The sequence below is a fragment of the Psittacula echo genome (assembly GCF_963264785.1).
Source record: "Psittacula echo genome assembly, chromosome: 14".
NCBI lineage: Eukaryota > Metazoa > Chordata > Aves > Psittaciformes > Psittacidae > Psittacula > Psittacula echo.
The window spans coordinates 3,324,622-3,349,789 of record NC_137750.1 but is presented as its reverse complement, the minus strand read 5'-3'; the positions used below and the strand labels follow the sequence as shown (position 1 = coordinate 3,349,789).

General features: G+C 40.1%; 1 protein-coding gene across 2 annotated transcripts in view; it reads left to right on the top strand.

Annotated features, from left to right (window-relative positions):
- Positions 1–23,644, top strand: part of TEX2 (testis expressed 2) — a 49,627-nt gene extending 25,983 nt beyond the window's left edge. For both annotated transcript variants that reach the window (XM_080629623.1, XM_080629622.1), the window contains exons 3-12: positions 3,824–4,024; positions 5,755–6,091; positions 7,224–7,471; positions 9,031–9,180; positions 10,560–10,659; positions 15,223–15,355; positions 19,525–19,647; positions 20,886–21,095; positions 21,327–21,447; positions 21,660–23,644. In XM_080629623.1, coding sequence (XP_080485749.1) covers positions 3,824–4,024; positions 5,755–6,091; positions 7,224–7,471; positions 9,031–9,180; positions 10,560–10,659; positions 15,223–15,355; positions 19,525–19,647; positions 20,886–21,095; positions 21,327–21,447; positions 21,660–21,782 — 1,746 coding nt within the window. In that variant the 3' untranslated portion in view covers positions 21,783–23,644. The remainder of the gene's footprint in view (positions 1–3,823; positions 4,025–5,754; positions 6,092–7,223; positions 7,472–9,030; positions 9,181–10,559; positions 10,660–15,222; positions 15,356–19,524; positions 19,648–20,885; positions 21,096–21,326; positions 21,448–21,659) is intronic.
- The last annotated feature ends 1,524 nt before the right edge of the window (positions 23,645–25,168 follow it).

Genomic DNA, 25,168 nt, shown 5'->3' with positions numbered 1-25,168 from the left:
TTGCTGTACCAACCATGCTGCCCAGTATCCTAACCAGAGGCTTTGCCAGGTTAGTTACCGGTCTGATGGTGAGGCACTTTCTCCTGATTTCAGCTGTGAATCCAGAGCAACTGCTGACCTTTGTAAATGGAGATCACAGGATCAGTGTAAATGGCAAGCAGCTGCAGAGTGGCTTATGACTATGGTCATTGTCCTCCCTGAATTACTAAATTTCTTATTTTAACAACTTCGCTAGCACAAGAAAGACCCATCATACAGTCACTGCTCTCCTACACAAGGAAATCCATTGTTGTTTCAGTAGTTTGGGAAAATGTATCTGTTTCTAGGACGTTATGGTAACATAACTTCTCTGTTTAGATGCATTGCAAAACAGTTTCCGTAGGCTGTAAATCTTTTGTTCCAACTTGTTTTTGCTGAGAGAGGGGGCAGAGGTATTTCTGCTAAAATTGGTCATAAAATGCAGGAACTTTGGCTTCATTTTTGGTCTTGTTTTCAATCCTGTTTAAGCTAAACAAAACAATTTACAAAACTGAAAATTGCCGTGGTGAGAAGGCAAAGGTGTCATCCCTCCCTTGACCAGCACTGGGGATATGAGGAGAAGAAATTCCTGCAGCTGGCATGTCTTTTCAGGTGCATTAATAGAGTGAAGAATCACTATTTGGTGAAGTATTAACACATATTATTCGCTCTCAGCCATGCAGTGTTTCTCTGGGTTACAAAATAACTTGAAAGTTGAATGCAAAACCAAACAGTGCATCCTTAGAAATAAGGAAACAAAAAAGTCATGTCTAAGGAAGGTTTATAGTGATGTGGTAGGTATCTCTTTCATCCTGACTGGTGGCTAGGTCTGAAATAAAACACTAAATATTTGAATTTGAACTTCTCTATCTTTTGGGTTTTGGGCTGTGCCTCAAATACATGAAGCAGACGATCTTTTCCTTGTCTAGAAATCACTATGTAGGCAGCAAATGCATTTGTCTTCTGTTGGTCTTAGATTTTGAATGTTCAGTACCTTAAGCAGCCAGAAATCATTGTTAACAGTCTTGGACAGATTCTTCAGTTGCTAAAAAGCTGATGGCTGTGCTATGAGAGGCAGTGCTTGCACCTCTGGGTTTGTTAGGTACAGTCGGCAAGGGAGGCAGCAGTCCAGGACTTAAGAATTGTATGTTTGGCAGATTATACAGCTAATCATTTGTTTGAAGAGGAAAGCCTGGGCACATGGTAGGGATCAGAAAAGCAGGTGGGACTTTGCAGAGCTCCTGAAAGCCTAAAGAGGAGAGAGAATGTACAAGCTGGAGAAGCCGAGTTTCAGTTTATTTTTGTCCTTTAAATTCGCCATGTCTTGCTGCTGCTGGGAAGGTGGCAGTCTTGAAAAGGACTTTTCCTGTTGTTTAGCTGTGTAGGGCAAGGAAATACGGCAGAAAGGCTGGTACTGGCACTGTTACAGAAGACATGGGATAGGAAAGGTTCTGGTCTAGTGCATGACATGGAGAATGAATTCAGTTCCCTGTGTTAACAGGGATTCACTGGGCTTAAATCAGTTACTGTAGGCTGGACCTGGCTCCTTTTTATTGCAGCTGTGGCTAGCTCAGTATGTGCTGGAGGGATAAAATTAAACATGACTATAGGGGTGTTGGGTAACTTACAGTCTTACAGCTACTGAGAAGTTACAGCAAAAAACTTGTGTATCTGGTGTGTGTCCTAAGCACTCATGTTGTCTCAGCTTTTCTTTGAAGGTGTGTTCATGGATTTTAACTTCTTACTATGGTACACAGCAGTCAAGAGAATGCTGTGGAAATCACTCCTTGTTCTCATCACTACCTGTCGCCTGCTCAGCTCAAGTGCTTGTGTTAGAAAACTCCATCTCAATGCTGGTTCCATCTCAAGCAGGAAACTGAAGAATCTTCAAGTGTATTCTGACCTTCCTTCTTGGGCACTGTATATACCCGGAGGTTGCTAACCCTCCTACTGAAAATAACATCATAGCTTATTACAGTTACGAAAAGGGCTCATGTGGATATCCAAGTACCCCTTTCTCTTTGTGCAGCTTGTGTGGTCTTCAGCCTGGAAGAAGTCAGTAAACTTTTGAGGCAGCACATTTTTGTCTGTGCATTTGCCCGGCTGCAGTGTCCCGACTTTGGTGTCTGAGCTACAAATAGCTCAGAGATCTGATCCGGGGGCAGGTGGGAGTCTCTCCAGAGACCTGTGGGCCATATGGATATTCCAGTTCTGCACAGAGTGAGTGGCTCACAGTGGCTTTAGGCAACTCATGTGATGTCCTTGTGCTTCACTAAGTCCTGCTGGAGTTCCTGGCTGAAAATTAATTGCTGTCTGCTCAAAGATGTCTTGACTTAATAATTTTGAGGAAGGAAATGGGATGTGCTCAAACATACATCACCCCTGCTGTGCAGAGCCTTGGAGGTTTATAGAAAACTCTCCCTCATGCATTGTATTTCCTATATGGTAGTTGTATATAACCCAGTGTAAGCAAAAAACCTAAACACAAAGCTTCTTCAAAGAGCATATGTGGGTATAGGTATTTCTGTTAATAAAAGAGATAGTCTGCTTTGGAACTGAGCAAAGATGAACGACTTAATTTTTCTGAAGATTAAAGAAATGCTGATTTACCTGGGTTTTTTTCAGTTTCTAGTGAAATTGGAGCTAGATGTTGGAGTAAGCAAAACATCACTGTTACTATGGCACCTAAGACAGTGTATGCTGTCTACTTTGAGAAATTATATGGCACTGAAGGAAATAAGTGTTAAAATACATTTTACATTTCTGTGTGTGGGTGGAAACTTCTTTAAATCAAAATGTTGCAGTAAATTCTGGGATGTTTTGCATAAGGTAGTTACAACTTCTGTTTTGAAGAATACTATGGATGCTCCTTCAGCTCTCCCAACTTCCTAGCAATGGATGCTCTCCCTCTTCTATACGCACCTAGGTATTTGTAAAGGTGCCATTTTACTTTATGCTCTAGGGCATGGCTGCTTTCTGTCTCCTTTGCTTTCTGTTGACATTAGTGAATATTGAATGTGCTGAATGAAAGTTTTGATGTGCAGGTAGGAGTCATTATCAAAGAATGTTGTATGGCAGGTTAAGAGAAGGAAAGCTTGTCATCCTTGAATGAGTATTCTGGCTTGTCTTCTGCCTCATTTATTATCTTACATTTTCTGTAACCAGATGCTAGAGAAGAGGAGTAACATCACCCCCACAGATAGAGTCAGCATTTGCAGGCTTGTTACAGCAGGGCTGATTTGTTTTTCTGCTTCTTTCACTGCACAGAAACAAATGCACATGCATGACTCCTGTGTTGTAACTGGGCAGTTACACAACACGTTAAATAATCTTAAGCAGTGATGGTGCATTAAAACAAACTCCACTGTGGTCTTCCACTCAGTCCTTAACTGTCAGTGATTAAAATGCCAGTGTTGTCTATAAGCAGGTGCACTGTTTGCTCTGCCTTGTCTGTTGGTGATTGAAATGTCCATGCTTGCTGCAAGCAGACGGCTGCTCTGCAGTGTCCCCTTTGCTGGCTGCCCTTTGGCTTTTCCCAGCAAGGCTGCATCTGCAGATCTTGCAGTGTTTCATGAAGATGAGGTGAGAGCTCACTGTGCTACATAGACAAAATCATTTAGAGAAACAAATTGTGTGCTCAGAATACAGTCCTCATCTCACCGTGGTGCTACTTCATTTAGGACATTTACTGTTTTGTTGTATTTGTGCAGTAGCAAAAGCATGGGTGATTTAAAACTTTCATGTGAATGCTGGACTTGGTTTTCCAGCGTTTTAAAAGCCTGTTAACAAGTGTTTTCTTCTCTAGGGATGGATGAACGAAATCTATAACTATGATCCAGAAACATACCATGCTACATTGACTCACTCTGTCTATGTGCGACTCGAAGGAAGCACCTTACGACTTTCAAAACCCAACAAAAATATCTCTAGAAGGGCCATCTACAATGAGCCAAAGCCTGAAGTCACGTATGTCAGCCAGAAAATTTATGAACTTACAGAGAGCAAGGTGAGTGCTTGCGAGTGTGCCCTTGCTGGGGTCCGATTTGAACAAAAACTACTGAAACTTCTCTTAAAATGGTGAATTTTCTTTCCCTCCTCTAGTTTCATGCTGTGTCGTTATGTAAACAGAAGTGGTGGTGTGACTAACCAGCAAAAGATTGTGCTGGGAAGGGAGATTGAGCATGGTTTAATAAAAATCACATATTTGCACAGCAAGAGAAAAGCATGATCTTCCTCCGCAGTTCAGAGCAGAAGTCACCACATGGGAGTTTCGAGAACCGCTCCCCATACATTAGATTACTGCGTGAGTGTTCTGAAGCTTACAACAAAATGCATAATCTTTGGTTGTCTCTATTCCTTTTCATTTCAAGAGGGAACATACATTGTATATGAATGTAAAAGGGGAGAGTGAGAGGCGGCTGGAACAAACATGACTTGCAGTTGGTACCCACTGGCTAGGGAAGGAGGCAGGGATTTTTGCAGCTGCAAGAATGCATCAAGAATAATGCTGGGACAGTTTTCCTGCATGTTACGTGCCTCCCTCAAATCTGTGAAAAGTTGCCATGCGAAGTTGATTCCATTGGCACTGTATTGAGTAATACATCAATACCTCATTAATAAAAGAATGGATTTTTTTTTTAATGTGCTGCATGAAGAGAGGGCCTTGGCAGTACAGATGTAGGAGGAAACTGCTTCAATTGACTATGGAAATTAGAGGGAGAGGGGGACCAAGGCAATGGGAAGGAAAACCTCTCTTCGTTTCCCTCAGTCAGTGTGGGAAAGGAGCCTATTGTCAGCTCTGCTTTCCGTTAAAGGAAGATGTTGAATAAGGTAAAGCAAAAAATTAGATTCTTGCCTATTGCAGACTCATTTTTCGCCTAAGGAAAACAAGCAAAGCTCTCGTGAAGCTTTGGGTGGCATGGTTTAGTGTGAAGTATCCCTGCCCATGGCAGGGGGTTGGAACTAGATGATCTTAAGGTCTTTTCCAACCCTAACTATTCTATGACTCTATGCTACAAGAGCACTTGACTGACAACTGTTCCCCATGGTATCTTAGAAAAATTTCCAGTGCTTCCACCCACAACCCAGCCCCATTCAGGTACACAAGTGCCAAGTGCCCGAGATGAGTGACTATTCTCCAGGGTGTTTACCCACAGTTTTTTGAGAACACTGGTAAGTTCAGCCCCAAGATAATTTTTAACTCTTATCACTCTTCTCATCACTTGCATTGTCTCAATTCTCTCTGAATGTACTGAATTTTCAATATAGTTATCTGCAGATCACTTCTGTGGCTTAATTCTTACATACTTACTGTGCCCATTGCCAACTTTGAATACTTAAGTTTCATGAGGTGGGCCTGAAAAGTTGAGTTTGAAACTCAGTTTGGATTTTCATTATCTATCCTGTGGTCACAGAAAAAAGTTCATCTTTTTTTCTTTCTATTTCTTCATATCTATGAGGATAAGATATTCTAAATGAAAACAGTTTCTAATCCACATGACTGTGGATGTCTAAGCCACTTAAATGGTCTTGGTTTTAATTCCAAAGCTATGGCTCACCAAAGACAGTGCTAGCAGTAGATTGGACATCAGGCAGCTATAAGTTAAGAGTCACTTAAACCCAGCATATCCAACGTAGGATCTGTATCTCTTGCATTCCTGTGTTCCTTATGAGAGTATAGAAACACAGAAGATATAACTGAAAAATGTTAATTTAACCCTTTCATTTATCCTTCAGATCTCCCTGGTTCCTAAAAGTCTGGCACGAAAACGGATTTGGAATAAGAAGTACCCTATTTGCATTGAACTCGCTAAACAGGATGACTTTATGGCTAAGGCCCAGACTGATAAAGAAAATACAGAGGAAAAGTTATCTGCAGAAAAAGCAGACGTGAACAACGAAGAATCCAAGAAATCTCAGGGTGGAGCAAAGTACACTAGCCAAAAGGATCAAGTGCTTTATCTCTTTGGAAGGACCGGTAGGGAGAAGGAGGAATGGTTCAGAAGGTTCCTTCTCGCATCCAAGCTGAAGTCTGAAGCAAAGAAGTTATCCAGTTTATGTGGGAGCAAGCCAGGTATTCAAATTTCATATTCTAGTAAAAGTTTCTATTAAAAGAAACAAACCAAAGTTCTGTTTTCACAAAGGTAGTTGTAGCAACTGTGGAGCCGTAGTGATCTTTCTAGACTAATAATACACTTTTCTGCTCCTTATCTTGGCCTCTCATTCCCACCTTCCCACCCTGCCTTTTCCTCTCCTGGCTATACACTTGGCTATATGCCCTCAACTGTTCTTACTATTTTTAGGCTGTTTTATGTTTTCAGTAACTGTAACAGCTCCTGTAATTTTTGTAAGGATTAATTGTTCAGTCTTTGTACTGCTGGAACTGACATCAATGTTTGCAGTATTAGACTCAGTCCTCTTACTACCCATTCTTCCTCCTCCATCTTTCCTTCTACTCCAGTCTCTTGGAAACAACGGAGCTTTCTCATGGGTTAATGTCACACGAAAACACGTTTTTCTCTTTAAATGAAAGTCCTGTGCTAATATATATTTATGTATCTGAATCAACAAACATGTTAGTCCGCAGTATTGATTGAATGTTTGAAATGCTCATTTAAAACCATCCTCTGATACAGTTTTAAATCTGAGTGACTCAGGCTCTTCTGTCTTTATTTTCTGAGATGCTTTTAAAAATTAGTTAACATCATTATTTCTGGCACATAACTTCTTGAAATGCAAATGCAAAATTACTGGCTAATTAAAATTCTAATAGTTACATGCTGTTGACAGCCCTTCTGATTGTAACAGCCTAGAATTAGATTTAAAAAAAAAGTTATAGGTACATTCTAATCACCTGACTTTTATTTTAGGCCTTCCCCAGCAGGGCTATTGGGAATTCTGCCATATGTTATACATATGTGAGTGTCCATATTTAAACCTGCAATTGATTAGCTGACTTTTCCAGTCCCACATCCTGCTGAGTCATGTTAAGTATTGACTAATATGGGTTTACGACCACCTAAGCACACAGTAGTGTAATTTACCCTTCAGAATGAGAAAGCTCTACTCTTGAATGGTCTTTTTTCAGAATAAATTGTACCTGCAAGCTAATTTTGTTCCTTAAAGTGTTTGATCATACACTCTGTATTTGGTTGTCAGGTTCCTTTTCTGTTAAATAGATATTGTTGCTTTTAATTTGAATTTAGGGATCTTGCCAACACAAAGTAGAATTGATAGTCAATCTGGAGTTCTCACACACAGCCGAAGCAGCAGCAAGGGAAGTGCAGAAGAGATTGCATCCCAGCCAAAGCACAAGGATTTGGCTGGCAATGTACGGCAGAAGATGCTTCTGGACTACAGTATCTATATGGCAAAGTGTGTTCCACAGGAGAAGAGAAGCCCTACAGGGAGTCCAGTCCTCAGTGCAGAAAGCAGCCCTACAGCTGTGAAAAAGGTAATGCTTTTCTCCCAAAAGATGCATCAGAGGTGGGGAAATATTTTATCTTGTTAACTACTATTTTAAAAACTAGTTATGTAGAACGAAAAATTAATTTCTTTAACTGAACATTGGACCTAAACTTTTTATAAAGCCAGTGTGAGTTTTCATGCTTGCCAGTTCCCTATTGGCCATAGTTTCTTCTTAATGTAACAGACAGGTTTTTCCTTGATTTAGTTTGATTTCTTATCTCCCAAGAACGTCTGTGCTTTTGCAGTGTCTTGTACCTGAAAGATTGTACAGCTGAAGGCAATATGGCTGTAGATTTCCTTCATTTGGGAATGCACAGATGTGTCCTAAAAAACACTGGTCCCAAAAGAACTTAATAAACAAAAATCAAACTTCCACAAACCTCACTTCCCAATAAAAGTAAAAAGTTATTTTTTCTTCTGTATATTCTAAAGTAGATTGAACTAAAAGCATATTTTTGAGGTCCTGACATGTTGAAACAAAATCAGTGTTGTGTATACATAGCATAATAGTGAACAGTGTCTATAGCTCTGACTAATCCTTTGGTCTCTTGGACTGCATTTGAATCACTCTTAATAAACAAAACCTTAATACTTTAAGTATGACACTCTTAATAAGGGGATCCTTAATGTTAAGTACAATCACCATTCATTTAAAAGATGTAATTAACGTCATGCATCTTTGTTGCCAGACTTTCATACAATGTCCAGAAAGGAGAAGGAGGCCTTAGTATAGCGTATGAATACACACATCTTTCCCTGGGAAAAAAGATATTCTAGCCTGTGGTAGCCCCTGAAGCAGTGCTGAATTTGCTGCTGAATCTGGCACGTGTTGGAAATCATTCTATAAATAGATGAACAGGGCTGGCAGGAATCTTGCGTCACAGCAGGAGCTACTAACCCAGCAATTCTGCTTGCGTGAGGCAGTGACTGCCAAGAAGTGATGTTCAGAGCATCTTCCTGAGTGCTCTTAGAAAGCACTGTGTTTCTGCTGGCCTCAGGATTTCTGCCTGTAGTAATGAAGGGTGGGGAATTCTTTCATTGCAGGCAGTTGAGAGACATTTAATGTGTTTCCCTGTACTGTGTTTATCATCTATTTGTAATGGTTTTTAACTGGATTTAAGGATCTAAGATTTGGTCTTGCTTTCAAATTTTCTGATGAAACAAGGGAAGAGTAGAGTAGCTGCTCTTCTAGAGCCTATTGGGAAAAGAGAGCATGTTTCTACTACAGACACGTTTCTAAGTCTGCCCACTTTGGGTTTAGCTGCTTTTTCTGCCAGAGGTTCAGTTACATACAACTTTCTCATTTCATTGCCAGAGGTCAGTCTTTATCTAAGTGGTCTCATTCACTCTGTTGCCTGTCAGGATGATGACAAGGAAGCTCATGTCAAGCCAGTGGATGTGGTTGTAAAGCTGCTCTCTGTGCTGAGCATTCAGTGTTCTTGACTAACCCGGGCTATAACAATGAACTTCCTGGTGTAAATGCAGCCTTTTCTAACCTTAGCTTTTAGAGTTTATATAGCTGAATAAGTTGCTCTGTATTTTCAGTTACCAGATGCGCATATGGAAGCTGAAGAAGAAGAACAGGAGGCCTGGGTGAATGCTTTGCTTGGAAGAATATTTTGGGATTTTTTAGGAGAGAAGTATTGGTCTGATCTAGTGTCAAAGAAGATCCAAATGAAACTTAGCAAAATAAAGGTAATCAGTGTGGAGACTTGCACTACACATTCCTCATTGAAGAAAAAACAAGCACATAGTCTTTGAGTTTTACAGCAGTAGAAGAGACACTTCTTTTACACTTACATGTAAAAGACAAGAAAATAAATGTGCTACAAAGTTCCAGTTCAGCTTTGCTATCCATTTCACAGTAGGTTCTCAACATGTTAATTTTGGTGCTTCAGTTTCAAATGAACTACAGCTGGATTAACTATTTCTGTATGTAAAGTTTTATGTAAAAACTAGAAGTATGTTGTATATACTTTGGGGATAAATAGAGCTGCTTTTAAATGATGAAATCTGCTTTGGGAAATAGTAGATTGCCTTTAAGATGGAGGAGATCAGGGAACCAGAATTCTAATGTGTTCCTGTTAACTTCAGACATATGCTACTTGCAGGAGAGGTCAGTAAGGGTAATAGTCAGGGAAAGAGCTGTCTGGGGGTGATAGGATGTAATTGTGCATCAACTGCAGAAGCTCAAAGGGTGAAGGGAGGAGTGGTGCTTTTGAATGACTTCTGGATCTTCCCTTTGCATTCTGTAGCTCTGCTGAACAGCAGCAGTTAATCACAGGCCTGCTTAGCTCCTGATGTTTGAGGAGGAGTTTGCCTGTTCCTAAAGGCAAAGGAAGATGAAGTCTTGCTGACAAAAGCTCTGAAATTTAGCTGCCAGCACCAGCTGTGAGATAGTGCTTTCTGTGCTTTGGGTAATAAGCAGTAACCTAATTCTGCCCTGGCTGTTTCCACAATTATGACAGCAGGGTACCCAAACATCTCATTGGAAGCAGTTTAAGTGGAAAGACTGGGAATAGGGGATGGATGCATTTTTGATAGGTTGAAGCTCTCTGTTCACAGGAGATAGTAAAGATCTAATACAGTAAACAGATACCCAAATCATCGTGATTCTGTGCTTTTATTATACTAAAATTGAGATAGAGATTTAAAAGTGCTATGAAAGAATTTGCCAGAGGTAAAAATAGCTGAGACACTGCAACTATAAAATACGTGATTGAATTTAAAACCCAAAGAAGTCTTTGAGTTTTATTCACAGTAAAATAGGATTTACACTTCATTCTTGAGCTTTTACATGCTTTGACTTAAAAGCATGCTGGAGTTTTGTGGTCAGCATCTGAACTTCAGCATAGTTTTAAAAACATTCCAATTCAGATGCTGAATCTCTCCCTAAAATACTATTTAGAAACTATCTGCAAAATCCTAGAATTGGAAGAAATCTGTGTAATTGTGTTCTTTCACAGGTGGCTTTTCATCTCAATCTATTCCTTAAATTTAATGACCTTTCTTCTCTTAGGCAACCATGTTTAGTTCAATAACATGGATTTGATTTTTCCATTCTGTTCTTTTAGCTGCCATACTTCATGAATGAGCTAACTCTAACTGAACTTGACATGGGGATAGCAGTGCCGAAGATCCTTCAAGCCTTCAAACCTTCTATTGATCACAGAGGTAAACCCATGCTTCCTCTTTCTGCTTGTGCCAGGTTCATGCTTTTGTACCTGTGAAGAATATTGTAATCTGTTTATCTTGTGGTTGTTTCAATCAGAGGAAAGTGCTCTTAATAAGTGTTTATTCTGAGGAGACACAGAATGGTCTCTATCTTAATAGTAGTAACTGCCAGCTTGGTATAAACATTATTCTGTAGATATGGAAGTATGAACATGTCTTTCCATTGGAAATGATTACTAAACTAAACTAAAATTTGCATGCAACAGATGCGCAGACCTGTATCTGATATTCTGACATGGACTACAGAGAGCAATGTACATCTCCTCAAGACAGATCTGGTTCTGCACCATACCAGAGGACAGATCTGGCTGTCTTCAAGGGTAGTTTCCCTGTTCTGAAAACAGTGGTTCAGCAAATACAATTGTAATAAATCAAAAAATAAGACTACAGTGTTGCTTTGAAAAGAACCTTCAAAATACAGCATCCCTTTATGCCTTTAAATATGGATTTTCTTTTTTAAGCTGGATGACTTTCCTCCTGCTGCTTTATTAATCATTAATCAGAACTTTTTCTTCCTTTTCTGTTCTTTCTGGCTTGCACATGGCCACAAGAGTATATTTGAGGATACTTTTATCACTTTAGTTTCACAGAAACACAAACTTGGATTAATGTTACGTTGTTTATTTTAGCTTCGAAAGTATTTTCTACATGCTGAGGAGAGATGGACTCTGTGTTTTTCTTAGACATGTAACCAGAGCAGTTTTTAGTTTTAAATTGTTTGTGAGTTTAAGGATTTCTTAGCTTGTCTCCTCTCACTCCATTCACCTTTTTAGTTATCGTATTGTTACATTGGGGTGGAAAAGTTTCTAATTGGTCTAAAGGGAAAGATTCCCTTGGAGAACTTGCTGTGGTGCAGCTATGGGTTGCATGGCAGACAACTTAGTTTTATTTTGAACTTCTCTTTCAACTCTTAGATGAAGATATCAAAATCATTTCTAGATGGTGCTAAACCAAATAAACTGGTAGTGAGTTGAATAAGTTTGCAATACCTTTTAAGAACATTCAGAGCCTCTGGAGAAGCTGTAAATTAGAGGCCAGCAATGAGCCGAACTTCAGCAGATCAGTTGTGTGGACAGAGAAAAGTTTGAACAGATAATTAGCTGTAGGTTGTAACAGGATTAATCTTCACTAGCTCTCCTGTGCACAGTGTTTCTAAGCAAGGAACAAACTGTTGTGTTCTTTATGGAGTATCTTCTCAGAGCATGATGGTATTGAACACACAGCAGGTATATAGTACTGTACCCTTTCTTGCAGTGCTGGTTGGAGGAGATTGCAGCACTGAACTCGAGGGCTTGAGGGGGGTTCTGTTCGCTGGGGTGGTTTGTCTGTTACAAGATTTCAGTTCTGCTCATTGTTCTTAAAGGTCAAGCAGCAGTGGTTCCCCAGGATGGAGAATTTGTCATAGAATTCAGCTGTGCACAGCATGAGATAAGGAACCAGTTTTCTGCTTAGCAGCAATTTAGGCTTCATCTTTGCTCATATTATATAGTTTGGACCTGGTATTTTTAAGGTGTATTTAACTGTAGTTTTGATGTAAGACTCATTTGTCTGCCACTCTTACTACAGTGCTCTTCTCTCAGGTGAACAGTTATCATCAGACCTTTGCAAGAATACCAGATGCAAGAAATTTAGGAGAAAATAAGTAAACTTTATCACCAATACTACAAATGTTATGCCATGCAAATCACTGACTATAAACATGAGGTTAGTGAGTGCTGACCTTTCCCTCGTGAAAGTGTGAACAAAACAGACTTTGAGGAATTATTAGAATTCTCTTGGGCATACATAACATGTTAACTAATGCTGCCTGTTGTATCCAAATGACATTGTTTGCCCTTATCTCACTTGAGACTTGCAGCTCTTTTGAGAAAAGCCTTATCTATAAAACACTGGGTACTTTGCTCTCAACTTCTGGAAATAATGTTTTCCTTTGAGCTTTATAAAGAAAGCATGTTGGATAAGAGCAAATTGTTTTGTTGTCACAAGGAACAAAACCTGTCTTTTAAGAGAAATAAAAATTGAATAGATGGAATAAGCTCATGTGTAATCAGTATTCAAGGAACTAAAACACGCTGCTGTTGCTTGTCATATGCTTCCTGCGTTCTCCACAGTACCTATGCCATCCTCTTGTGCTCCCAGTAGCAAAGTGGCTTCGCCATTGATAGAAATTTTGAGTTAAAGAAAACAAAGTGGGAACTCTTTGAACTCACGATATGTACGATGCTGGCAAAGTTGTGTCATGGTTTGTAAAAAATCTTGCACTTTGGGGTTCTTGTTGGAGTGTTTCCCTGTGCCTGGATTTAAACAGCTTTTGAATTCTTTCCTCTGTTCTCATAACTTTAGTTGTAACCGAATACTGTAGTTCTAAGTCATGAGATGGGATTTAGGAGACTGCTGAACACTTGGGCTTCAATGAATTGCCAGCAAGGGCAGTGAGAACAATTAACTCCTTCAGTTCTTGTTCAGTTAAACTGTGACAAGCAAATATTTATGGTAGAATTCGTAATCCTTGTGACTTCTTTCATATTGTCAAAGCACATGAGAACTCTCAGGATCTGAGTTGTTAAGAGCTTCCAGTGAATAATTACTGAAAGAACTTGGTTTGCTCTTGTACTTAAAAGGACATGAATAGGGGGATGATAACTGGAAATGCTTGTTTTCAGAAGGATAAATGTTGGTAAGTTGACCTATGAATAAACCACATATGGCGTAAAAGTAAATATCAAATTTCAGGCCAGTATCCAGAACAAATACTTCTTAAGAATTTTGTTTAGGTGTTTGAGACAGTCAGTCATTTGAAGTAGCCTTTTCTGAGGTGTTAAAATGCAGTGAGTGATTGTGATGTGCTTTGTTTCATCCAGACCTTTTTACCAGTGCAGGAAGACATTTTTTTATTATATGGCTCCTCCAAGTAACTGAATTTGTTAACAGACAATGTTAGGGAAAATAATCTTGTTTCTGTTAATACACTCCTGTTTGGGTGACAGCATATGCTGTAGTATTTACTGTTTTTCTGTCAAGGCTAGGGAACCGGATAACTCTGAATAAATTATACCATCTGCCTAATTTCTGCCCCTATTCCTTCTCACCTCCCTTTTCCCCTCTAGAAGATGCATATGAAGGTTTTCTAGCCAGGAAGGATTTTCCCTCTCAGTAATGGCATCATTGGCTCAATCTGATCTACTGTTAAAACAACACTGATGTTTGAAGCATGCTGATTCATTTTGTCCAAAAGGTCTGTTTAGCTGTGTTCTTGTTTCTCATGATCCTACCGCTACTTCACTACCCTGTACAGGGAAAATCTATATAAGCTTGTGTTTGAGTTCCTGTCTTTGGTTTTAGAACAGTATGATGGAAAAGAGTAATTTGGGTTAGTAAAGAAGCAGCTTGCCTTCAGTACTGCTTCCAACATGTCATCTCATAGTCTATCAGTGAGCTGGTCTTTGGGAGCTGTGTGTGCTTCTGCTGATATAAATGTGTGGAACTGGGGACAATGCCCTTCTGATATATTTGCCAAGTAGAAGATAGTTCTTCTTTAACTGGAAAAGTCATTTCTAGATCAATGAAACCCAAAGGATAGTTACCATTACTTGCTTCTGAATGAGTAAATAAAAGTAGAATGTGTTAATGGTTGATGTGCCAGATACTGGTAGGACATATTGTGTGCAGATGCAAGGTCTGGAAAAGGAAGATACATAATCTATGCTTAGTGGCTTCTGATTTCTAATCTCTGGATCACAAATACCCCACAGCTTTTTTTAATCAGTGGAGCTGCAGGGTGTCACTTAAGAGGCAGGACCTAATCTTGCAGTTATTCCCAAGATAGTTCTTCTGGGGATTGAGATAAACAAATACTCTGCCCAGACAATAGAATGTAACTTAATACTACACGTCTAGAGTTGTTGTAAGTAATGACCCTGTTTGCTGAGTGTCACAAGGATGCCTATAGCTGAGTTACTGAGCAAACCTTTTTATACTTCAATACAGCATTGCTGAAAGCAAAAGATACTGCAGGTTGTGATGCAGGACAAGAAATATTGCTCTGGGATTTCAAGAGCTGCTTCATTTGCACAGGTTAAGTAATATACAGAAGCATCCCCATTACTGCTTGGCTTGGACCATTACTGTAAATAGTTTTGAAGTGAATCCCTGATTGTATTCTATTTTCTTGATCTTCATTCAGATCTCTTAAGCAGTTTAAGTGTGCGTAAATCACGCTCCTTTTTTTAGATCATTGGCAGCACTCACTGATCTGTCTTTCAGCATGACTTTGATATATGTCTGAACATTCCACTTTGTTCCATAAGCTTACTGTGAACAGAAAGCTTTGATAAGCCGTTAATTATTTGTGAATTAATGACATGATGAGTTGGTGCAAAAGTAATTCTTCTCTTTGGGAAAAAGTGTGAAGTATAGACTTTTTGTAAGAGTTTTGGCTTGGCATGAAGATGAAATTATTGTGACTGGTCTTAAAGTGAAATCTTTTGTCGTTGTTAATTTTAGGGCTTTGGATTGATCTGGAAATGTCCTACAATGGATCTTTTCTAATGACCCTGGAGACCAAGATGAACTTGACCAAACTTGGTAAAGAGCCACTTGGTGAAGCACTTAAAGTTGGAGAGATCGGCAAAGAAGGGTAAGGTGTTACAATGATACAATTCAAGTGGGAGCTTTCATAGTGGAAAAAGTGGAATTTTCCTTGTAGATGCAGCTCTGGCTTTGCAATAGACTGAAAGGAGCTGTGGGGGTTGCATACACATGAGAGCAGAATCTGGCTGTTCTGTGCAACTTTAATGTTTGATTGCACCACTGATAATTGTCTTAATAAAAGGCTTTTGCAGTACAATCAGATTTTTTGTATATATTTTTGTAGGATTTTGAAGTGTTCTGTGACTAAAGTTTAGTTTTGTCTTATGCTTGTCTTACTGGCTAAAGCCCCAACTCTTGAATATTGGTGGTACACACATGCAGATATGGAGACATACACATGGAACATGCTGTTACAGCTACAGTTGTAAACCATGTAACAGTAAACAATGGTGGAAGGTAAATAGGCTGTAATTGTTGTGTAAAGACTTTTTCCAATAGCTTTATTGCATCATGAGAATAATCACACCCCTGCTTTAGTCTCCAGTTTTCCTCATATCTGACTTCCATTTACCTGCCATGCCTAAGTGAAATGCCTTATAGATGAGCTGACTGGGAAACACATACTGTAGCTTACCTAACTTGCACTTGTGCTTTCCCTATCACTTTTATGATGTTGCCTGAATCTCATCAGTGTGTGTCTGTTTGTATTAATCTTGTGACACCTGTCAGACATCCATCCCATCAGCTGTGGAGTGCTGATTCTCTTTTTGTACTTAGAAATCTGCAGTCCCTAAGCAGTGAGCTCTGATTTATTGTACAACCACTGCCAACAAATCAAGAAAATATTCTCTGAATCTGGCCATGTGTTTAGATAAAATGTTGTGGTGTTTCAGAATTAAGACACAAGATGCTTTGTATACTCATGTCGTAGTAGCTCTGACCATTTATTCTGAGATATATTGAAGTAATAGTTACAGCAGCACTATATTATGGTGCAGTCAGGATGAGAAAATAAATGTGAAAAACCTGATGGCTGAATGATCTCATACACTGGTAGAAGTTCAGAGGATTTAAAATCAACCTGGATTTGTTGTCACTGCTTGAAGTAAATATTTCTGAATTTACATCAGTATAATTGTTAGGTGTGATTTTCCTTGAAAAATCCCTTTAATTTTGTCCACCCAAAAAATGGAGGCAGAGGAGGAAATGTCTGCACAAATCAAATTCTTGTTTTTCTTCCCATTCATTCAGGATTCTCTGTGTGTATATTCACAACTGTCCAGTGCCATCCACAACTAATGGCCTCAGAAACCATTAGTGAACACATTGATTTAATATTTAAAAATCCGCTTGATTCTAGCTGAGCAATAGGACCCCAGCAATGCAAATGTAAATGTCTGTAGCTAAGCAACCAATTACTTGAAGTTATAACCATTAACTGCACTGCTCCTGCACGTGCCTGTGATGTCTCAAATGCTCAGGGCCAAATACCATGCCAGCTTTATGTAGGGCAGTCTCATGTATTCTGGTTGTGAATGAAGGTTTTTTGCTTGCTGGGTTGTTTTTTCCTTAAAGACAATAGATATTATAAACAAACAAACGAAAGATGGAGAAGTGTAGAACAGTTTGCTTCTCATCTATGCTTTCTATTATGTTGGTTAATTTTATTGGGCTTTTTAATTACCAGTTGACAGTTGCTGTGACAAATCAAACTATTCTGCATGCCCTTGCATCCACAATGGTGTCATCTGTAAGTGATGCGTGTTGGTTGCTTACACTCATTTCTATCCCTCAAGAGCCTAGAACAAACACACCTCTTGAGGCGCAGTAACCAACTCATCCAGAAAGAGGAATGTGGGGGAAGCAGCACTGAGTTTTAACTGACCTTGTATATTGTCAGTATAAAGCGAGACAAAATGGTTCAGTGTTTGCAGTCCAGTTCTATCATTGCTGCTGCTTTATTGTTTGAAATAGAAGTGTGGTGTTACACAGTTTGATAATGCTGTCTTGCATGCACTCATAGGAAAATGCAGCTCTCAAAAAGGGTGGAAAATGAATTAATTACAAATTTCATAAAATTAATAGAGTAGCAGGTTCTACCATACTGGAGATGAGGCAAATGCAGGCAGGCTAACCCACATTACTGCGGTTTCTTACTTTGCTATGTTGCACCATGTAAAAACAAACCCACAAATGGCAATTCAAAAAATATTGTGCAGTCTGCTCAGGAGCAATACTGTAGCTCCAAAGTGTTTTTCTGCCAATGCTTGTGTCGTATAAATGGTCGATTGTATGCAGAGATACCCTGAAATCTCACTCGAGCTTATTTATTGTGGCTTTGTTTAATGCAAGGAGATCTTGTGATCTTAGCCAGTCAGTGTGTGCTTGTGGAGGCACTTCACAGGGCCCCATTGCCTAGGCAAGTAGAACACCTTCTTCTAAGAAGGTGACACCTTTGAGAGCCTTGGAAATGCACTGGGCATGCTTTGAACTGAGTGGTGTGACGTGCTCAGGAAAGTGAAGTGAGCTCACACTCAGGTAGAAAATGTATAGTTTGAAACTGACCTAGAAGTACAAATTTCTCTCTGAGAAACAGCTCCAGCACTGCTATTTGGGCCAGTGATGTGAGCCATCCACCACCCGCTGTGTCCTCAGGGAGGTGGTTCAGTTTGGTGTGCTGTTTCACACTTCGACAGGTACAAACTGCATCTCTGGGTGAGAAGAGGTTTTTGATTCTGATTCCTTACGCTGGGTAGCAAATCATTGAGTGTAGAGAGGTCAAGGAATTACTGCTCCAGTTCTTGAACAGGCAGTTAGGAAGGAGTGCTGTGCACTGGGAGCTGTACTTGGACTGTCCTTTTACATTAGGACTTCTTGCAGCAATGAACAGTTTGTTCTATGACAGAGTAGTGGACAGTAGCCTCAGTCCATGCTCTGTGTGATGTTATTAAATGCTTCAAATAAATCTCCAAGAACATACACACAAAAAACCAGAAAAGAAACCGCAGCTGTAGACCTGCATTCTGAACAAGTGTGGAATATTACAGTCCTGGGTATAGTCCTTAGGGCTAAAACTATGTGCTTTTGAAGCTTGTGTTGTGTAACTATTTCAAGCTCTTGCGTTTGGTAGAGATGTGTTAGTACTGAAGTGTATTCACTGTATCCTTCCCTCATTTCAATCCATTTAAAAGATTTGATTTTTTTTCTGTGATTGTGCACATAAATCCTTCCATAGTTCAAGTCTAGGTATTAGTTATTACTCTGTGACATTTTGTATCTTAAGAGCAGCAGTTGTTTGATTTTATTACTTTCGTCTTTCCCCTTTTTCCGCCATGACATTCTTTGCCTTATCCCATCTTGGAATCTCCTCAGAAATAACTAAGCAAAACCTTAAATGCTAAAACCACCATTCACGGTGTCAGAGGAGTTTAGATAGTCACAAGCCAGAAGGTCAATTTCCCCACAGAGTAAGGAAAGGAGTATTTCCAGCAAAGGTACTAAAGGGAAATTACAGCTTCAGTTTGTATGGGACAAAAGTATCTGGGCAAAACATCTAAGAAATATTCCTTCCCAGGGTAATGTTGAACTTCTGTTAATAAAATTGCCTTTTTTCTACACAAAATTGGTTAGTGATGGCACACAGTGTAGCTACAAAAAGGTGAATTGCTGATGTATATTGTGAAGATACGGTACACATTAGCACCTCAGTTAACATCTCTGAGGGATTCTGGGGTTCAGTTGGTAGATGATGTCATTTTAAGTTGGAGTCCTATGTTTGCTTTTAGTACAAGACAGAATTACATGTTTTCACCTTTCATTGTAAAAGCGTGTCTTTGGGTTTTAAAAAGAAACAAGGCTCCCTCTCCAGCCTGTATACTGCTCAACTTCCATGGAAAGCCATGAGCAACAACAGAGATGTTTCAGATGTATTTTGAATAATGTCTAAATTTGTTTTGAGTATGGAGAATAGCCATTCCCCGTCCTCTTTTGTGCAGGATTACATTCCACTGGAGAAAACAAATTCTCTCTTTTGAAAATAGTTCTGACAGACTGGCTTCAGAGTGGCTTCAGTTTTGTTCTTTTAGATAAGTTTATAAAATAGAGGAGGGGACATTTCAGTCTCCAGTAGAAATACATGTAATGTCAGCCAAAGTTGTACATAATGAATAGCTATTTAAGACTATTACATTTGACCTGGAAATTGCATTGTTTCAGTTTCAGGCCAAGGGCATATTGTCTTGCAGACAGTGATGAGGAATCCTCCAGTGCCGGGTCTTCAGAAGAGGATGATGCTCCTGAACTGGCAGGAGAGAAGCAGGTGACTCCAGGAGCAGAAGGGTGAGCATTTGTTAATCCTTTTTTCCTCCCCACATTTCCAGACTTTGTACAACTGATATCTTGTTCCTGTCCTGTGACTCTCATTGTCACACAGGATGTCAGAGTGTGAGTATATCCAAGCAATTAAGCAAACACAACTCACCCATTTCTAGAGCAAAGAGCAGCAATCAAGCCATGTACTACAAATTGAAAGGAAGCTGCTCTGCTGAGTGTTTTACTATGCTGGGAGCATTGTTCACTATACAGCACTTCTGCAGAGTGACCTATACAGAGCTATTCAAGCACCTAATTTTTTCACCAGTAGATTACAGAGAGAGCCAAGTCTTTGGGCCACATAGCCTATGGGGACCTTCCCCAGCATGTCTTGTCTGGTACCAGAGCCAAGAACAGGATATTGTGTGTAAACTTTGAAGCACTCTGGTCTTGAAAATACTGTTTTTATAAAGTGTTATACCCATGCTGATCCCCTCTTTCCAGTGTGTTCTGTTCTTTAAGAAAACAACCACTATTCAATCCTGGCTTTCTTGCTCGGAGTTTTGTGTTGGGTTTTTTTCTTTCCTCGTTTTTTCCCCCTTGCAGACCTTTCTATGTCTGGGCTGTGCAATGCTGCCCTCTGATGCTGTGCAAGAATTAAAAAGAAAATTTCCTAATATCAGTTTTGCCACGTCATTCCCTGCTTTGGCTCCTGTTCCATTTTTCTATGCTTTCTGTATCTGATTGAAACTATGCCATGCAATGAGAAAGCCGTAGCCAGCCTGAAATGTCTCAGACAATCACAATGTTTCCTATGTCTGAACGTATCTCAGTGGTTTTGCAGTGAACATACCAAGAGAATCTGTGACATTGAAAATGTTCCAGGGAGTTTCCTTAGTGTTTTATTCCTAAACAGTTTTGAAAACTATGTGCAGAATTGTTGGAATTATCTCAATAGATGCATTTAATTATCTTTTTAAAATACATGGATGATAGAAGTGTATTTGCAATATTAATGTTGTTTCCAATGCTGTCTGGGAAGGAGTGTTCAGACTAGACAGAATTTCTGCCAGACACGTGTAGCTGAAAGAATACAGCTGCTGTGCAAGACTGTGGTAGGTAGTGCTTGGACATGTGTATATGTATCTGTTTAGAATTTTAACATCAAGACCTCTAATGATTTAGCAGGAAATTGACGGGTGTCTTAGCAAACAATAGGTTCAAGAAAATTATCTGGATGTACTTTTTCTGTTGTCTGTCTAAAGGTATGTTGGAGGACATCGGACAAGTAAGATCATGAGAATTGTGGATAAAATTACTAAGTCAAAGTACTTTCAGAAAGCAACAGAGACTGAGTTTATTAAGAAGAAAATTGAAGAGGTCTCCAATACTCCGTTGCTGCTAACAGTTGAAGTACAAGAGTGCAGAGGAACACTAGTAATTAACATTCCACCTCCACCTACCGACAGAATATGGTAAGAGGAATTTACTGCAGAACTGTGCAATGTTTTGGGTGTGTGCTACCTAAGGGATTGCAACTAGGAACAAAAGATTAAGTGTAGCTGAAATGGGTTCTGGAAGAGATGGGATACAAAGCAGTTGTAAATGACGTAGAAGTTGCTCTTAAGAGAAAATTGAGTGTTAACACATTCAAGTACATGCTTTGGAGTGTTTATAATAAAACCTGTTCTGTGCTCTCTCTTAAGGTATGGCTTTCGAAGACCTCCCTACCTGGAGTTAAAAGCTCGGCCAAAACTTGGTGAGAGAGAAGTGACTCTGGTTCATGTAACTGACTGGATAGAGAGGAAACTGGAACAAGAGTTTCAGGTGAGTTTCCTTTGCGTTTTCCTCTCATTAATTATAGTTTTGGTCTATTAGAGGGGTTGGGCTTTTATGTTTTGCATGTCCCCTATTTTGTTCAAAACTAGTTGGTATCCTCCACTGCTTCTGTTCAGTGGAAAGAATGTTAAGAACTGAAGAAGTGAAACTGCATTCTGGCATATGAAATGTAACTTTATTTAATTGCATCTTTTTCACAGAAAATCTTTGTCATGCCAAACATGGATGATGTTTATATCCCTTTAATGCACTCAGCCATGGATCCCCGCTCCTCTACGTGCCCTCCTAAAGATCTGAGCACGGAGGCCCCTGATCAACCATGACATGTGAAGACTCTTGTAGTTTACAGTATTATGAAAGTTATTCTCATGGTTTTATAAACTGTGCTGTAGTTCTCATCCTTAATTTGTGCCACTTCCCCCCCGAAGGACTGCCTATAACCATACCTTTGTGCTCACTTGCCTAGTTATTGTTCCTGTGTACTTCAGCTACGTGAAGTTTCATTCCATTAAGCAGTTGAGTTATTTTTGTACTGGCTGCCATCAGGATTTTAACTCGGAGGCTGAGATGACCTGTTCTTCGGGGGAGGGAGGAGGAACCTAGCTGTAATAGATCAAGGAGCTTGTTGACACACCTTTTGTTCAGCTTATGTTTTCATGCTATGTTAGTATGCATTGAAGCATTGAAAGGTTGATTGGCAGCAAAGGAACTGCGTGCCAAATGGAAAAAATCCTAAATAAGGAATGAATTTATAAAACTGGAAGAATATTTTTCTTTCTCAGGCAGTTGGAGGTGTAGAATGAACTGTTTTATGTTCTTTCACTTCTGCAGTCAATAGCTTGTGTCAAGCAATCGAAATATGAAATGCTTTCAGGATAAAAGAATGTAAATTGGATGTATGATGTATTGTGATTCAGTGTGGTATATACATATTACTTTTTTCATACAGATCTCATGCTTTTTTGGGGGGAAGCAAGTAGCCATAAAACACACAACTATCAGTGAAGGTGGGACTGTCACATTTTTGTAAATGAGGACATAAAAGTTGGTAAAGCCATGAGACCAAACCATAGGAAGCCGCCTTACAGTGAGTTACAATCACCTTGGTTCATGATTAATTCTGAATGTTTATAAAGACATGAGCACACACATAAAATGTCAATACTGCACATTACCCGAAGTACTTAGCTACCCTACTGTGTATAGAGCCTCTTGCTATGATGAAACAGGTTCTTTTCTTATAGGAGTTTGTTGCTGTGAGTCTTTTCCATTGCACTGTGTTTACACGCAAAGCATGGGGCCAAATTCTCAGGTTACAGCCGTGCAACTCCAGACATCAAATCACTTGATGTTTGTGGAACAGCCGTGACTGGACGATTTTGCCTCCCATGCATTGGTTTTTTGGACTTTGTGGAATAGGATTTCAGGCATTGCAGTTATTCAAGCTGATCGTGATTAAAGACTGTTTCTGCTCATTAATGGCCAAAACAAAGGGGGGAGGGGGAAAATGCCTTTTATTTCTCTCTGGTATAATGATTCAAGATGAAATGTATGCAGTAAATTCAATATTTGAACACTACATATCCACTCTTTTAACACGTGATATTTTTCTGATAGTGTTGCCAACTGTTCATGGATGTCAGAAAACATTTTAGTTTACAAAGGTGAGTTTTGGCTCTCCTTTTATAACATGATTTTTTTTTTTTTTAAGAAGTAATTTTTTAAGAACTTTTTTGTATGTTGTGTTGTCACATTTGATGTAAATCGAGATTTCCATGTGTAACTTGATGATTTACCATCTCTAAATGAAGCTATTATATTGAAGGTTTTTTAAACAGCACCTTGCCTGAAACGTAAAACTAGCATTTAATATATTTAAAATTAATTCTATATTTGAACACCTATTTTGGTTACCTTTAATTGAAATATTAGTGGGTTATATTTGTTACCTGAACACACCTCCTTGACCATTCCAGGCTGTGTATATTCTGGGGTTTGCTCTGATCATGTAGGCATTATTTGCCTCTAATGAAGTCTGCATGTCTTGTACGCAGGTCTTTTCTATGATTTAATTTCTCTGTGCAATAACTAAAGTCAAAGGACTAGATGCACTAATGTGTAAACAAATTTAGACTTATTACACAAGATTGTCATATTGCACTTCATAAACTGTGGGTAACTACAATCTGCTTGCTTTGTTTTATTAAATAGATTTATCCCATGTCAAACAATTACTCAAATTTCATTTCTACATTATGCTTAGTCACTGTCCCCTGCACGTCATTTCAAAAACTTCATTAAAGGCAGCTTGCCAAGATGACAGTGTGCTAGGTGCTTTTCAGGTATATAAAATATATACCCAGAGCTGTCTGTATTTGGTGGTTATGACTTACAATTTTAGGGTTAACCAGTGCTGACTTTTATAGTGCTAAAAGAGCTTAAATTGAATTTTAATGTAGTGAAAACTGAACTGCACTGCAGCAGTTAGTGTTCACATCAGGAACACGCTTTAAAAATGTTATTTTTTCATTTTGCACCTCTGTGAGCCAGGAAATGAGAACCAGGAATTACAGAACTGAGGGGGCACACATTACCCTCTGAACTTAAAATACCGTTTTAGGCTTCCTAAACTCAACTATTACTCTTTTGCATCTGTTACTAGTGAGAGTTGGAGCTTCTCTATCTACAGAAAGTACTGTCCATAACCTCCAGCCTATGTGCCTGCAGAACAGCACAAGCACAACTGTTAAGCTGGAAGCACTTTTAAATAGCTGTAGCTTAGATCCCTGGAATGAAACTTCCCATTTTGTTTCGAGTTCCTTGCTGTATACATGAAGGACCCCTCCGGGTGCTCTTCTTAATTGCTAGCCCACCTTCACCCACGTGCTGTTCTCCTGCAAAAGCTAGACAGGAACTGCAGGACTGCTGCTGCTTGTCCCAAGTCCCCTTTACAAACTGATCCCTGAACTACTTTAGGAAAACGCTGGTGCACGTGGTCTAAGCTGCGTTAAAGTCTGACTCAATCAACAATAGATGATGGGTAACCCAGGCCCCCTTTTAACTCTGCTACCGCCCTCTCCCAAGCCAAACGCGGTCCTCCCGTGCCGCGCACCGCCTCCCGTCGGGCTGCGGCGCCATTTTGTGCGGTGCTGCCCTGCTCCGCAAGGGCGGGCAGGCTCGGCCGGACGAGACGAGCTGTCACTTGCTTTTAAAAGCGCCACCCGGGTCGGGCCGAGTAGCTCCAGTTATGAACAAGCGCTTCACTCTAGCACTACAGCTTGGCCGGCGGCGCCGCGGGCAGGGCACCCCGCCGGGTCAAAGGCAGTGCGGGGAAACGGGGGGACACGGGCGCAAGAACCAGCCGGACACGTTTGCGCGGTGCATACTATTTTATTTACCGGGCCGCTCGCCGCCGCTCGCCACACGGGCCCTGCAAGACACAGAGGGAAAAGGGGGAGGTTACACAAGCGGAGCACCGCAGCCCCCAGCCGGCTGAGCAGCAGCCTGGGCGCTCAGTAGTAGGTTTGCTTCATGCACATCAGCAGTCTAACACGTGTCAAGAGACATCATCGCGGCCCGGCCCGCCCGCCGTGCACCCACAGCTCGCCTTCCCGCTCTCACCTCACACGGCAGATGCTCAGAGAAAGGAGACGGGGCCCTCCCGGCCCCCTTTATATAACGACCGCCCCGCCCTTCCGGGCCTCGCCCA